Consider the following 13,812-nt stretch of genomic DNA (forward strand, 5'->3'; position numbering starts at 1 on the left):
TTTTTTTTAATTTTTTTTTTTTCAACGTTTATTTATTTTTGGGACAGAGAGAGACAGAGCATGAACGGGGGAGGGGCAGAGAGAGAGGGAGACACAGAATCGGAAACAGGCTCCAGGCTCTGAGCAGTCAGCCCAGAGGCTGACGCGGGGCTCGAACTCACGGACCGCGAGATCGTGACCTGGCTGAAGTCGGACGCTTAACCGACTGCGCCACCCAGGTGCCCCTATTGTGTTCCTTAATATGGGTTATTTACGCTGTTGTGTAGGTTGAAACAGGGGGATGGTTTGTCATATACTGAAGCACTGAGCTTTCTTCCTTCCCTCCCCTGGAAAGTATATTTCCTCAGCTGAGAAAGCCAGTGTCCTCCACTGAACTTTATTTAAAGTGTCATAGAAAGTTGGCTAGAAGCTGCCAGGGAAATGTTCCAAAGAAATATGGACTTCAGATGGTGAGAGTTGGGGGTGAGGTTGACGGTAGCTATTTTCTCCTGTCTACTTTTTATTGGTTCATCCGCACGATCATCAATTTGTAAGGGTAGGAAGGTTTTCCTCCCATGTTTTTCTATACCTTTATTTGATCACTTCTGAACACACCATATTATTAAAAAGGGATTTTTACATTCACACTACTGTCCTGAATTTTATTCTCCAAAAGACATTATTGTCACTCTTATGAAAGAGATAAATGCTTAGTATAAAAAATTCAAACATAGATATGCATAAAATAGATAGTAACCCCATAATTGCATTACCAAAGGTTGACATAAATTTCTGTGCCCCATTTATCTCATCTTGCCCTTAAAAATGAATATTAATACACATGACATGACTTTTTTTAATTTAAAAAAAAAATTTTTTTTCTTAATGTTTTTTTATTTATTTTTGAGACAGAGAGAGACAGAGCATGAGCGGGGAAGGGGCAGAGAGAGAGGGAGACACAGAATTGGAAGCAGGCTCCAGACTCTGAGCCGTCAGCACAGAGCCTGATGGGGGCTCGAACTCACAGACTGTGAGATCATGACCTGAGCCAAAGTCGGACGCTCAACCGACTGAGCCACCCAGGCGCCCCTTTTTTAAAGTTTTTTTTTTTTTTTTAATGTTTATCTATTTTTGAGAGAAAGAGAGTAAGCAGGGGAGGGGCAGAGAGAGAGAGGGGGAGACACAGAATTTGAAGCAGGCTCCAGGCTCCGAGCTGTGACATGACTTTTTAAAAAACTTAACTGGAATTGCACTTCTCCTACCTTAAAAAACATGTTATGGACATCTTTTTATGAAAGAATATATAAGGTCTGTACCATCTTTTTAAACCGTTGAATATTCCGTTTTTTATACCCATGATGTGAGTTTAACCATTCTCATGCTGACGAACATCCAGGTTAATTTACCATAAACAGTACTGTAGAATAAGAATTCTTAAATTTGCACACTTGTCAGGATTTTCCTCTGAGATCAGGAACAAGACAGGGTGTCCACTCTCACCACTTCATTCAACATAGTACAGGAAGTTCTAGCTGCAGCACTTGGACAAGAAGAAATAAAAGGCATCCAAATCAGTAAGGAAGTAAAACTGCCACAGTTTGCAGATGACATTCTACTATATATAGAAAACTCTAAAGGCTCCACCAAAAAGCAATAAATTAAGTAAAGTTGTAGTATAGAAAATTAACATTTAGAAATCTATTGCATTTCTATACACTAATAATGAAATAGCAGAAAGGGAAGACAACAATCCTCTTACAGTAGCATCAAAAAGAATAAAATACCTAAAAGTAAACTTAACCAAGGAGGTGAAAGACCTGTATTCTGAAAACCATAAAATGTTGATGAAAGAAACTGAAGACAATGCAAACAAATGAAAAGATACTTCATTCTCATGGATTGTAGGAATTAATATAATTAAAATGTCCATACTACCCAAAGCAATTGACAGATTGATTTCAATCCCTATCAAAATTACGCAAAGCATTTTTCACAGAACTATAGTGAATAATCCTATAATTTGTGTGGGACCACAAAAGACCCTGAAAAGCCAAAACAATCTTTAAAAAGAACAAAGCTGAGAATGTAAAAATCCCAGATTTCAAGATATAATAACAAAGCTGCCATGATCACAACAGTATGGTAATGGCACAAAAACAGACCCACAAATCCAAGGAACATAAGAGAGCCCAGAAATAGGTCAGTTAATCTATAACAAAGAAGGCAGAAGGCAAGAATGTACAATGGGGAAGAGACAGTCGTCAAATGGTGCTGGGACAGCTGGACAGCTACATGCAAAAAATGAAATCGGATCGCTCTCTTACACCATACGCAAAAAATAAACTGAAAATGTCATTCTTTGTGTCTGATACTCCATTGCATGTATGTATGTGCATATACACACAGACCCACAGACACACCACCTTTTCTTTATCCACTCATCTATCAGTGGACACTTGGTTGCTTCCACAGCTTGGCTATTATAAATAATGCTGGAGTAAACATAGGGTCACATAAATATTTTCAAATTAGTGTTTTTGTTTTCTTTGGTTAAATAGCCTTTAGTGGAATTACTGGATCATATAGTAAATCTACTTTTAATTTTTTCAAGGAACCTCCGTACTCCACAGTGACTGTACCAGTTTACATTACCAGTAACAGTGCACAGGAGTTTTTTTCACATTCTCCATATCCAACACTTATTATTTCTTATTTTAGCCATTGTGACAAATGTAGAGAGATAACTCATTGTGGTTTTGACTTGCATTTCACTGATGATGAGTGATGTTGAGCACATTTTAATGTATCTGTTGGCCGTCTATATGTCTTCTTTGGAAAAATATTCAGGGCCTTTGCTCGTTTTTAATTGGATTATATTGGGGTTTTTTGGTTTTGTGTAAGTTGTTACATATTTTGGATATTAACCCCTCCTGGGGTATATTATTTGCAAATGTCTTCTACCATTCAGTAGGTTGCCTTTTTGTTTTGTGGACAGTTTCCTTCACTATGCAAAAGTTTTATTTTGTTTTTGTTGCCCTTGCCCAAGGAGAACTATCCATTAAAATGTTGCTAAGGCAGGTCACAAAGAGATTACTGCCTAAGTTTTCTTCTAACAGTTTCTTTCATTTTTTTAAATGTTTGTTTATTTTTGAGAGACCGTGAGTGGGGCAGGGGCAGAGAGAGAGGGAGGCACAGAATCTGAAGCAGGCTCCAGGCTCTGAGCTGTCAGCACAGAGCCCTACGTGGGGCTCGAACTCTTGAGCCGTGAGATCATGACCTGAGCTGAAGTCGGATGCTTAACCGACTGAGCCACCCAGGTGCCCTTCTTCTAACAGTTTTATGGCTTCAGGTCTCCCATTTAGATTTTTATGGTATGTTGTATGGTATGTTTTTCCAGCCCTTTTTAGTCTGTGTTCTTTTAGGTGTGAAGTGAGTCTCTTGTAGACAGGATATAGATGGGTATTGTTTTAGGTTTGTTTTTGGGGTTTTTTTTTGTATTTTTTTCCATTTAGTCATCCTTTGTCTTTTGACTGGAGCATTTAGTCAATTTACATTTAAAGTAATTATAGATATGTATTTATTGCCAGTTTATTCTTTTCTGGTTATTTTTGTTTTTCTCTGTTCCTTTCTTCTTTTGCACTCTTTGTGGTTTGATGCCTTTCTTTAGTGTTAGGCTTGGACTCCTTTCTCTTTTTTTTTTTTCTGTGTCTGTTGATGGTTGCTTAAGTTCAAACATTCTAAAAGCACTAAAGTTTAACCCCCCCTTCTGTATTTTATGTATATGATGTCATATTTTACATCTTCTGCATGTGTATATCCTTTCACTGATTTTTATAGATAGGATTTTACATCTTTTGTATTTTAACCTCCATACTGGCTTTATTTATTTATTTTTTTTATTTATTTTTGAGACAGAGAGAGACAGAGCATGAACGGGGGAGGGTCAGAGAGAGAGGGAGACACAGAATCCGAAACAGTCTCCAGGCTCTGAGTGGTCAGCACAGAGCCCGATGCGGGGCTCGAACTCACGGACCGCGAGATCATGACCTGAGCCAAAGTTGGCCGCCCAACCGACTGAGCCACCCAGGCGCCCCCATACTGGCTTTATAAATGACTAATCTACCTGTATTATATGTTTGCTTTTACCTGTGAAACTTTTTTCTTTCATAATTATCTTCTGTTTACGGCCTTACCTTTCTACTTAAAATAGTCCCTTTAACATTTCTTTTAAGGCCAGTTTAATGGTAGTGAGCTCCTTTAACTTTTGTTTGCCTTAGAAACGATTTTTCTGAATGAGAACCTTGCTGGGTAGAATGTTCTTGTTTGCAGGTTTTTTCCTCCCAGCACTTGGAATATATCAGGTCACTCCCTTCTGGCCTGCAAAGTTTCTGTTGAAAAATCAGCTAACAGCCTTATAGGGTTTGCCTTGTATGTTACTGTTTTCTCTGTAGCTTTAAAATTCGCTGTCATTATGTTTGCTGCTTCAATTATTACATGTCTTGATCTGGACCTACTTGGGTTAATCTTGGTAGGAACTTTCTGTGCTTCCTGGATATGGGTGTCTGTTTACTCCCCCAGATTAAGTTTTCAGCTGTTATTTCTTCAGATAAGTTTTTACTCCCTTCTCTCTTCTCCTGGGATTCCTCTAATTCAAATGTTATTACACGTGATGTCATCTGGATCCCCTTAAGCTGTTCTCATTTTATATTAGAATTTTTTTCTTTTTGCTGATGATCTTGGTTGCTTTCCATTACTGTGTCTTGTAGATTACTGATGTGTTCTTTTGCATCCTCTAACCTGTTTCTTCTAGTTTTTTTTTTTTTATTTCAGTTACTAAATTCTTTATCTGTTCTTTCATTATTTTCTATCTCTTTGTTGACATTCTGAGTTTATCCACTCTTTTCTCAAGTCTGAGTATCTTTATGACCATTACTTTGTTTTGTTTGTTTATTTAAATTCCAGGAGGTTAATGTATAGTGGAATATTAGTTTCAGGTATGACCATTACTTCCAATTCTGTATCAGGTTTATTGCTTTTCTGTTTCATTGAACTCTGTTGCTAGGATTTTTGTCCTTTTCATTTGGGACCTGTTCTTCTGTCTTCTCATCTTGTCTCTCTGTTTTTATGAATTATGGAGGTCTGCTGTGTCTCCTGGTCTTGGAAGTAGTGACCTTATGTAGAAGAGGTGTTTTGGTGCCCTGTAGCAGTGTTCCTGGTCACTAGAATCTGGTGTTCCAGGGATGTCTCCTGTGTAGGTTGCATGTGCCTTGTTGCGGTTGAGCTGTGTTTGCCTTTAGCCCATTTGACTCTAATGACCCATGTTGCCTGCTTTGGGTACAGCATGCAGGGTTTGGTCCCTGCACTGTTGAAGGGCCTGAGTCCACTGTGGGCTCAGAGGGGGTGGGGGGTGGGCAGCAGTCAAACTAGTCTGGACTTAGCCTCTCTGCTGCAGTTGTGGGAGCACCTCCCAGCAGGACTTGTTCTTGAGAAGCCAGCTAAAAGGCTCAGCTGCTGGAACTGCAGGCATGTTGGTATATGGGGTTATTCTCCTCCTCTCCACGGGGCAGGAGGCACTTGGAATGAGGCGGGGCCCGTGGTGTTAGCAAAAGCAGGTGAGGTGTTTGGTGTTAGCTATCTAGGTGTGGGGAGAAGAGAAATGATTGGTGCCTGCCACCACTTTGATTCTTAGAGAAGGTCTCCTCAAGATCCCTGCTCTTCCGGTGCATGTTCTGAGATTAGTAAATAAATCTCCTTTATCATACCCCAGGCATTTTACGAACTGCTGCTTCTGTGCTGTGTGGGTGGTTATTTATTATGTTTGCTGTTTAAGGGCAGAGACTTTGTTTCCTGTTGCCTTCTGGCTCTTGGAGGTAAGTGCACTGATTTTAAAAGTCCCACTGGTTTTCAAAGCCAGATGTCATGGAGACACATCTTCTCAGTGCAAGTCCCCAGTATCTTGGGTGTCTGGTATGGGGGCTCATGTCTCTGTGCATCTGATGTCCCTCTTGCTTGTGGTTAGTCTCACCAGGGTTTTGGTTCCCAACCATATCTCCATTCCTCTGTTTCAGTGTGGCCTTCGCTCTTTGATTAACTGTGGAAGGTCTGTTCTGCCAGTCTTTAGTATTAGTTGTCCAGATATAACTGTTAAGATATCTTGTTATGTCAATGGCACAAGGTGAACTTGGGATCTTTCTACTGTATCTTCTACCTGACCTCTACATTTTTATCTGATTCTATTTCTTATCTATATCAGGGGTTGGCAAACTAGAGCCCAAGGGCCAAATCCAGTTTGTATTTGTTTCTGCTAATGAAGTTTTACTGGAACACAACCACATCCATTTGTTTACATTTTATCTTGCTCTACAGCTGCAGGATCAGTTGTAACAGAAACATGTGGCTCATAAAACCAAGGTACTTACTCTCTGGCCCTTCATGAAAAAAGTTTGCAAGCCCCTGGTCTTTATTGAGGCACTCCTTCCTCTGATGGTAAAAATCTTGCCATTATGCACTAGAAAACTTTTACTCGTTTGCCTAATTGCCTGTAGGTAAGCTATTTCCCATATGCATCAGCAAATCCTTTCAGTCTTGATGGAGAAAAGAGGCTTTAAGTTTTAATTAGCTGGTAGGGCAAACAAATCTACCCTTTTACTATTTTTATCTTTTTTCAATAGTCTGTTTATATTTTATACAAATAATACATTGCTTATTCCTCTAGAACATCAATAAAATTGATAGCAATTTCCCCAAAAATTCCTGAGAATTTTGCATTTGTATACCAAGTTTCTTTGATTGCTAAAGAAGGGATAGCACTCAAATGTCAGAATTGTGATGAATTCTGTAAATGACTTTTTCTGTGGGAATTGTAAGTCCTGATACTTAAATACTCCATTTTTCCCCCTGCTCTGTTCCCAGAAATGAACATTTTCTGTTCTAGGCCAATGCCTAAATTCACAAGAATTGAATTGGAATTCACAAGATGACTACCTTTTCCTAGAACAAAGTTAGAGCTCCCTGTTTAGAATAAATACAGATGCTGAATAGGCTTTTTAAAAAGTGACATACCAGGGGCGCCTGGGTGGCTCAGTCAGTTAAGCATCCGACTTCAGCTCAGATCATGATCTCACAGTCTGTGAGTTCGAGCCCTGCGTCAGGCTCTGTGCTGACAGCTCAGAGCCTGGAGCCTGTTTTGGATTCTGTGTCTCCCTCTCTCTCTGACCCTCCCCCGTTCATGCTCTGTCTCTCCCTGTCTCAAAAATAAGTAAACATTAAAAAAAATAAAAGTGACATACCATATAATTTATACTTCTTTCTCGTTCTTGCTTTGCTGAAAAAGTAACTTATTTTTAAATTTTTATTTACTTATTTTTGAGATACAGTGTGCAGGAAGAGTAGGGAGAGAGAATCCCAAGCAGACTCTGTGCTGTCAGCGCAGAGCCCCACACAAGACTTGAACTCACGAACTGTGAGATCATGACCTGAGCGGAAACCAAGAGCTGGATGCCTAACCAACTGAGCCACCCAGGCGCTCCTGAAAAAGAATTTTTTTTGATGGCTTATTTATTTTTGAGAGAGAGCGAGCAAGCGAGGGGAGGGCAGAGAGAAGGGGACAGGATCTGAAGCAGGCTCTACACCGACAGCAGAGACCCCAGTGCAGGGCTCAAACTCAAAAACCATGAGATCATGACCTGAGCTGAAGTCGGACACTTAACCGACTGAGCCACTCAGGCGCCCCTAAAACGAAGTAGACACATTGGAGACAATACTGAATGTAGATAAGTAAGTTGGGTTGTGTGTGTATTATATCTGTGGTATGTTAATTTTTTAACATGTTTGCTTGCAGGATGCCATGGCTTTTAATAAATTTAATGTTCTTCACTGGCACATAGTTGATGACCAGTCTTTCCCTTATCAGAGCGTCACTTTTCCTGAGTTAAGCAACAAAGTGAGTAATTCATGTTATTGTAGTCTGTCTTCAAAAATGTTTGTATGATTTCATTAGAACTTTTGAGCTTAAATGTTTTTTCTTATGGATGGAATTAAAATATAAAAGTTACATGTTTGTGGTTTAAAAACTTCTTTAATAGGCTGTGGCTTAGCAATTTAGATCCATAAAACTTTTTATAATGGTTAAGTTACTGTAAATAAGTGATGTCTAGTAGTTATATAAATACAATTTTATTTTTTTTTAATTTTTTTTTTTTTTTAACATTTATTTACTTTTGAGACAGAGACAGAGCATGAGCAGGGGAGGGGCAGAGAGAGAGGGAGACACAGAATCTGAAACAGGCTCCAGGCTCTGTCAGCTGTCAGCAGAGTTCGATGCAGGGCTCGAACTCACGGACCGTGAGATCATGACCTGAGCCAAAGTCGGACGTTTAACCGACCGAGCCACCCAGGCACCCCATATAAATAAAATTTTAAAAACTTAAATGAATATAGGAGACCTGAAGCATTCATAACTAATAGAAGGTTAAGTATTTTTATCACCTAATGTGGAGTTGTTACCGGATACTGTAAATGATTTTTTTTTTTCTGAAAAACTACATCGAGAATTTTAGAGATGAGAGCTTCTTAGCAAATAATCGCTGTCTCAGAAGTGTTCAAATTGTATTATAAATCAGTGGAGGTGGGAGCAAGCCCATGTCATCTTGTTTAATCTCCCTGTAATACAGAGAGACTGACATCCTTATCTGTAGTCGCAATTAGGAAGGGACACAACCAGGACTCTAAATGTCCTCTATCCACAGTACCCAAGCTCTCTCCGATGTTATGATGTCGTATAGGTTGAAATGTTACTGGCACTCATGTTTTTGTTTGCTTTTGTTTTACTTTTTATTATAGAAAATTTCACACATACACAGAAGTAAACATAGAAGACAGAGATTTCCATGTCTTTGTCACCCAACTTCAGTAATCAGAACTTGGCCAATCTTGTATCACTTACACTCACCCTCCCTTCCTACCATATTTTAAAGAAAATCCCAGACACCACATCACATTTGTAAAAGGGTCTTTCTTTAAAAACAATAACAACAAACCCATAATATACTATTGCAGCTGAAAAGTTAACAGTAATCCAGCTAATCAATCATTATTTATATTTCCCCAAGTGTTTTACCTTGTTTTAATGAACAAAATCGTATTTGTAATGGCATGCAAATGAGTTCCATACATTGTGGTCGGTTAGTGTGTCCATTGTCTTGGTGTTATAGGTATCTACCCCGCCCATCTATTTTTTTTGTAATTTGCCATTTTTGTTAAACTAAATCATTTGTCTAGTTCCCAAAGTCCGGGTTTTGCTGATTGCATTCTCATATTGTCAGTTATTCTCCTGTCCTGTATTTACTATGAGTAGTTAGATCTGATCTTGATTAGATACAAATTTGGGGGGGTGAGACAGGATTACTTTTTAGGAGTTGAGCATTTACATTTATGTATAAATTTAGATATAGCTTATAATTTATATGTAATATTTACATATTTATGCCGTGCTTTACGCTAACACCTTTAGTCAACTTTTAGTTACAATCCAAGTGTAACCTATAAAGGGATTGAGGGTAATCTTAAAAAAAAAAAATCAAGTCACTTACCAGAATATGTCTGGGGGAATTTTTAAAGCTGATAGTAATTAAAATGACTTCCAAAGGCAACAGCTCAGCTTTGTAATAGTGTGTGAATTTTTATTCTAAAACTGACAAGGGGAGTGTATTTTCCATTTTCACAGGTTTGACTTTGGAGTCAAACATTTTATTTGTATTTTGTTGTACGGTTACATGAGGTTGAAATAGCATGAGGATAGATGTTCCTGAACCAAGAGGAACTAAAGAGATAGTTCTATTAGTAAATCTGGAATTAACCCACAGTGTGCTGAGAGCTGATAAGATACAGTAAATAATGTAAATGGCTGGCTCAGTCGGTAGACCATGCAGCTCTTGATCTTGGGGTAGTGAGTTCAAGCCCCACACTGGGCGTAGAGCTTCCTTGTGAATGAATGAATGAATGAATGAATGAATGAATGAATGAATGAAAGTGGGGATTAAAGAAAAAAAAAATGAGTCCTCCACCACCACACTGGACTGTTTAATACATTGTTACACAAGAAAAATCACCTATCACTATGCAAACAGAACTGTTAACAGTATCCTGGACAAACCCATTTCATACATTTTAATAAATACGGCTTTACAGGGCAGCTATTCTCTGTCTCATGTTTATACACCAAACGATGTCCATACGGTGATTGAATATGCCAGATTACGAGGGATTCGAGTCATACCAGAATTTGATAGCCCTGGACATACACAGTCTTGGGGAAAAGGTAAGGAGTGTCATTTTTAAGTTGCAAAGAGTGAATACCTGAGGTCCTTCCTGCATTTTTTTTTTTTAATGTTGATATTTTTGAGAGAGTGCACGTGGGGGACGGGCAGAGAGAGGAAGAAAATCCCAAGCAGGCTCCATGCTGTCAGCAGAGAGCCTGACTTGAGGCTCGAACTCACAAACCATAAGATCATGTCATGAGCTGAAATCAAGAGTTGGACACTTAACTGAGCCACCCAGGTGTCCCTGTTCATTTTGTTCTTAATACCTTGTGGTTTGCACAAGGGTAGCACTATTGACAGATGGAATTCAGTTATTATGTGTCTGTTGTGAGCAAGTCACTGCCTAAAGTATGGAAAAAAAAGTCTAAAGGAAAAATTACAAGTAGAACATGCTAATTGAATGTAAGAAATAGTTTCCTGGATAACACTAAAAATGCTTTTGAGAGATCAAAGAATATATTCATGTTTCTGGTAAAGGGAGTAACATGAGGAAGGGCATTAGTTGGAGTGTAGTGCAGCCAAGAGTAGGAAGCATTATAGGGTGGTTAAGAACTGAGTCTTGAGCCACACTGTCTGGGTTTGAATCCTACTTCTGCCTTTTATAAACTGAGTGACCTTGATCAAGTTGTAGAATGTCTCATCAGTTTCTCCATCTCTAAAATGTAGTAACTATCATATAATTTTTTGAGGGTTAAATAACATGTAACACAGCACCTGGCATTTATAATTGTTCAGTACTATTAGGGTAGATATGGAGGATATTGAGAAATCAGTCCGGTGAAGTACAGTGTGGAGGGCCTTGGGTGAGGAATGTGGGCTCCATCAGGACTCATGGGAACCACACTTCAGGAAAACCTATGTGAGGAAGTGGTCGACTGGAAGGGGAAGGAGATGGAAGTCCTAGACCAGAATGGTGTTAATGGGAATGGAAAATAATGTACAGAACTGAGAGACATCCCTAGAACTTGGCAACTGATCAACCCTGAGAGAAGAAGGAAAACTTAAAGAGGAGGAAGATGGTAAACGCTTACCAGGACACAGTAATCAGGAGCAGCTACTGAAGGAGCTTACAGAACAGAGAATCTGGCTTTTGTTAGATGGTATTTGAAGTGCAGCTGGGATATCTAATTGTGTTGAGCAGGGAATCTGAAATAGGGATTGAAACTTAGGAAAAAGGGCTTGGGTGAGGTCAAGATTTGTTCCAAATAAAGGAGATATCTGAAATGGATAAAATAGGGTGAGGAAAGGGAAACAGAGGTACAGAGGACAGGATTCAAGAAACAATTGCTCATGAGGTTATCTTTTTCTGTATAAATTCTCTTACAGCTTCAACAAAATAGACTAGTATAATCACATGCAAAGTGATGTCTTTGTGATTAAAATACTTCTTCTTCCAGGTCAGAAAGACCTCCTGACTCCATGTTACAATGAACATAAGCAGTCTGGGACCTTTGGACCTATAAACCCTATTCTGAATTCAACTTATAACTTCCTGTCTCAGTTTTTCAAAGAAGTTAGTATGGTGTTTCCAGATCACTTCGTTCACTTGGGAGGAGATGAAGTGGAATTTCAATGTTGGTATGACAATTCTTTAAAAGCCGTACTTTTTTAACCATTGCATTCGAAGTAGATATTAGAGGTTTCCACGTGAAAAAGGAAGATTTGGGAAAGATCTCTGCTTGCTAGGTTTTAAGTTAGCAACATAACTTGAGAATAAAAGCTTTTAGGAAGGAGAATCAAGACGTGAAAGACCATGGGGACTGGAAACAGACTACAGTGAACAAGAACAGCTTTAGTGAAAAGGCAGTGATTAGGTGGGGGAGATTTTTCTCAAAAATCCTTTGCGGGGCGCCTGCGTGGCTGTCAGTTGAGTATCTGACTTGGTTTAGGCTCAGGTCATGAGCTCTGCGCTGACAGCATGGAGCCTGCTGGGGATTCTCTCTCTCTGCCCCTCCCCTGCTCACACACACACTGTCAAAATTAAATAAAACATTTAAACAAAAATCCTCTGTAAATAGCCTTAGTTGGAGGAGAGAGGTGGGGAAAGCTATTTTCACAAGTAACCAGCTTCTGGAAAAAATTATTTGTAATGAAAAACCTGGGTAACTCATAATAAAGTTTTTAGGCTTATTTTCTGTCTACCAACTTTAATAGAGATCTATGCTGCTTTAAATAGATTTGGTTTATCAAACTTTTAATGTAGTTTTAATCACTGTTTTTTGTTAAAGGGAGTCTAATCCAGAAATCCAGGGTTTCATGAAGCAGAAAGGTTTTGGCAAAGATTTTAGAAGACTAGAATCTTTCTACCTTCAAAAGTAAGTTACTTATAAGCCTCCTCTATTTTTATTTCATCTGTGATTTTTGTAAAAGTTTTAGCTATTTAGTACTCTTTTTTCATTTTCTCTCTACCCCTTGTGAAAGTATAGATATTATATATACAGATATATAGATATTACCCCTTGTCAAAGATCTATATAATAATATAGATATTATATATATAGAGATATCTATATATATATAGATATTATACCTTGTTGGACAAAGTGAAAAATCAAGAAGGAAGCAGTATGCACTGCTTTCTTTAAATCACTGACATTATGACGAAGACTTTTGCATTAAATGATGAAATAATGTTGAGCAGTCTTCTGTTCAAAGAATTCAGTTCAAAGCCCTGCTTTGCCTGTGGAATTCATTCCCTTTGGTCAACTCCAGGAGCATTCTTCTACTTTAGATCTCTTATGTCCAGTATGATAGCACAGCCACATGTGGCTGTTTATACTTACACTGGAGAAAATTTAAAGGGGCAGGTAGTAAATATTTTAGGCTTCATGGGCCCCACAGTTGCATAGTATTCTTGTTTTAAAACAATATTTACAAGTGTAAAAACCATCCTTAGCTCATGAGCCATACAAAAACAGGCCGTAGGCTGTAGTTTGCTAACTCTTATATTAGACAAGCCCAGATTCAAGCCTTTTCCTATTTTGCTTTTTGTGTAGTACATTCTAATTTTCTAATCCTGCACAATACCTGGAATTGTCTAGAGACTAGGAAACATTTGTGGACTAACTGCCAGGATTTTATAGTTTATTCTAAGATACTCAAGAAATAACCAGAGATGGTGGTTTGTATATTACCTTGAATTGCCATGTCTTCCCCACCTGGAGATGTACGTAGCACATTCATTCAGCAGATGACTTCTAAACCCCTCTGCTGTGTGATGTCCCCAGCCATGTGCTGGAAAGCAGGAACCACATTGGGTCACGATCCAACTTGAGCAGGTTCTGCTTTAAAGCTGTGCTATAGTGCAAGGCACCTCTCAACATGGTAGTCCTTCATAGAAACCCTGCATGCTTTAAATATACTGTTAAGCTTGTGATCTGAAATTTTTTTTTTTCCCCAATGGTAGGCTTTTGGGTATTGTTTCAACTGTAAAGAAGGGATCCATAGTCTGGCAAGAGGTTTTTGATGATCACGTGAAGGTGAGAAGTATGAAGACTGCATTTGATTCTGATAA

At 38.7% G+C, this 13,812-nt stretch overlaps 2 protein-coding genes across 3 annotated transcripts in view; one reads left to right on the plus strand and one right to left on the minus strand.

Annotated features, from left to right (window-relative positions):
* Positions 1-13,812, plus strand: part of HEXB (hexosaminidase subunit beta) — a gene marked incomplete at its 5' end in the record, with an annotated part of 32,103 nt that overhangs the window by 15,362 nt on the left and 2,929 nt on the right. The window contains 5 exons of the mRNA XM_047857148.1: positions 7,820-7,921; positions 10,168-10,297; positions 11,696-11,876; positions 12,527-12,613; positions 13,705-13,777. Of these exons, the coding sequence (XP_047713104.1) occupies positions 7,820-7,921; positions 10,168-10,297; positions 11,696-11,876; positions 12,527-12,613; positions 13,705-13,777 (573 nt within the window). The remainder of the gene's footprint in view (positions 1-7,819; positions 7,922-10,167; positions 10,298-11,695; positions 11,877-12,526; positions 12,614-13,704; positions 13,778-13,812) is intronic.
* Positions 1,095-13,812, minus strand: part of GFM2 (GTP dependent ribosome recycling factor mitochondrial 2) — a 74,950-nt gene continuing 62,232 nt past the window's right edge. The window contains exon 22 of one of the 2 annotated variants that reach the window (XM_047877073.1): positions 1,095-1,519. The gene's annotated coding sequence lies outside the window, so the exon portion shown is untranslated. Of the gene's footprint in view, positions 1,520-11,872; positions 13,533-13,812 lie in introns of those variants that run through there. The other variant, XM_047877087.1, reaches the window with a different exon arrangement.

The sequence above is a fragment of the Prionailurus viverrinus genome, chromosome A1 (genome assembly GCF_022837055.1).
Source record: "Prionailurus viverrinus isolate Anna chromosome A1, UM_Priviv_1.0, whole genome shotgun sequence".
NCBI classification, from domain to species: domain Eukaryota; kingdom Metazoa; phylum Chordata; class Mammalia; order Carnivora; family Felidae; genus Prionailurus; species Prionailurus viverrinus.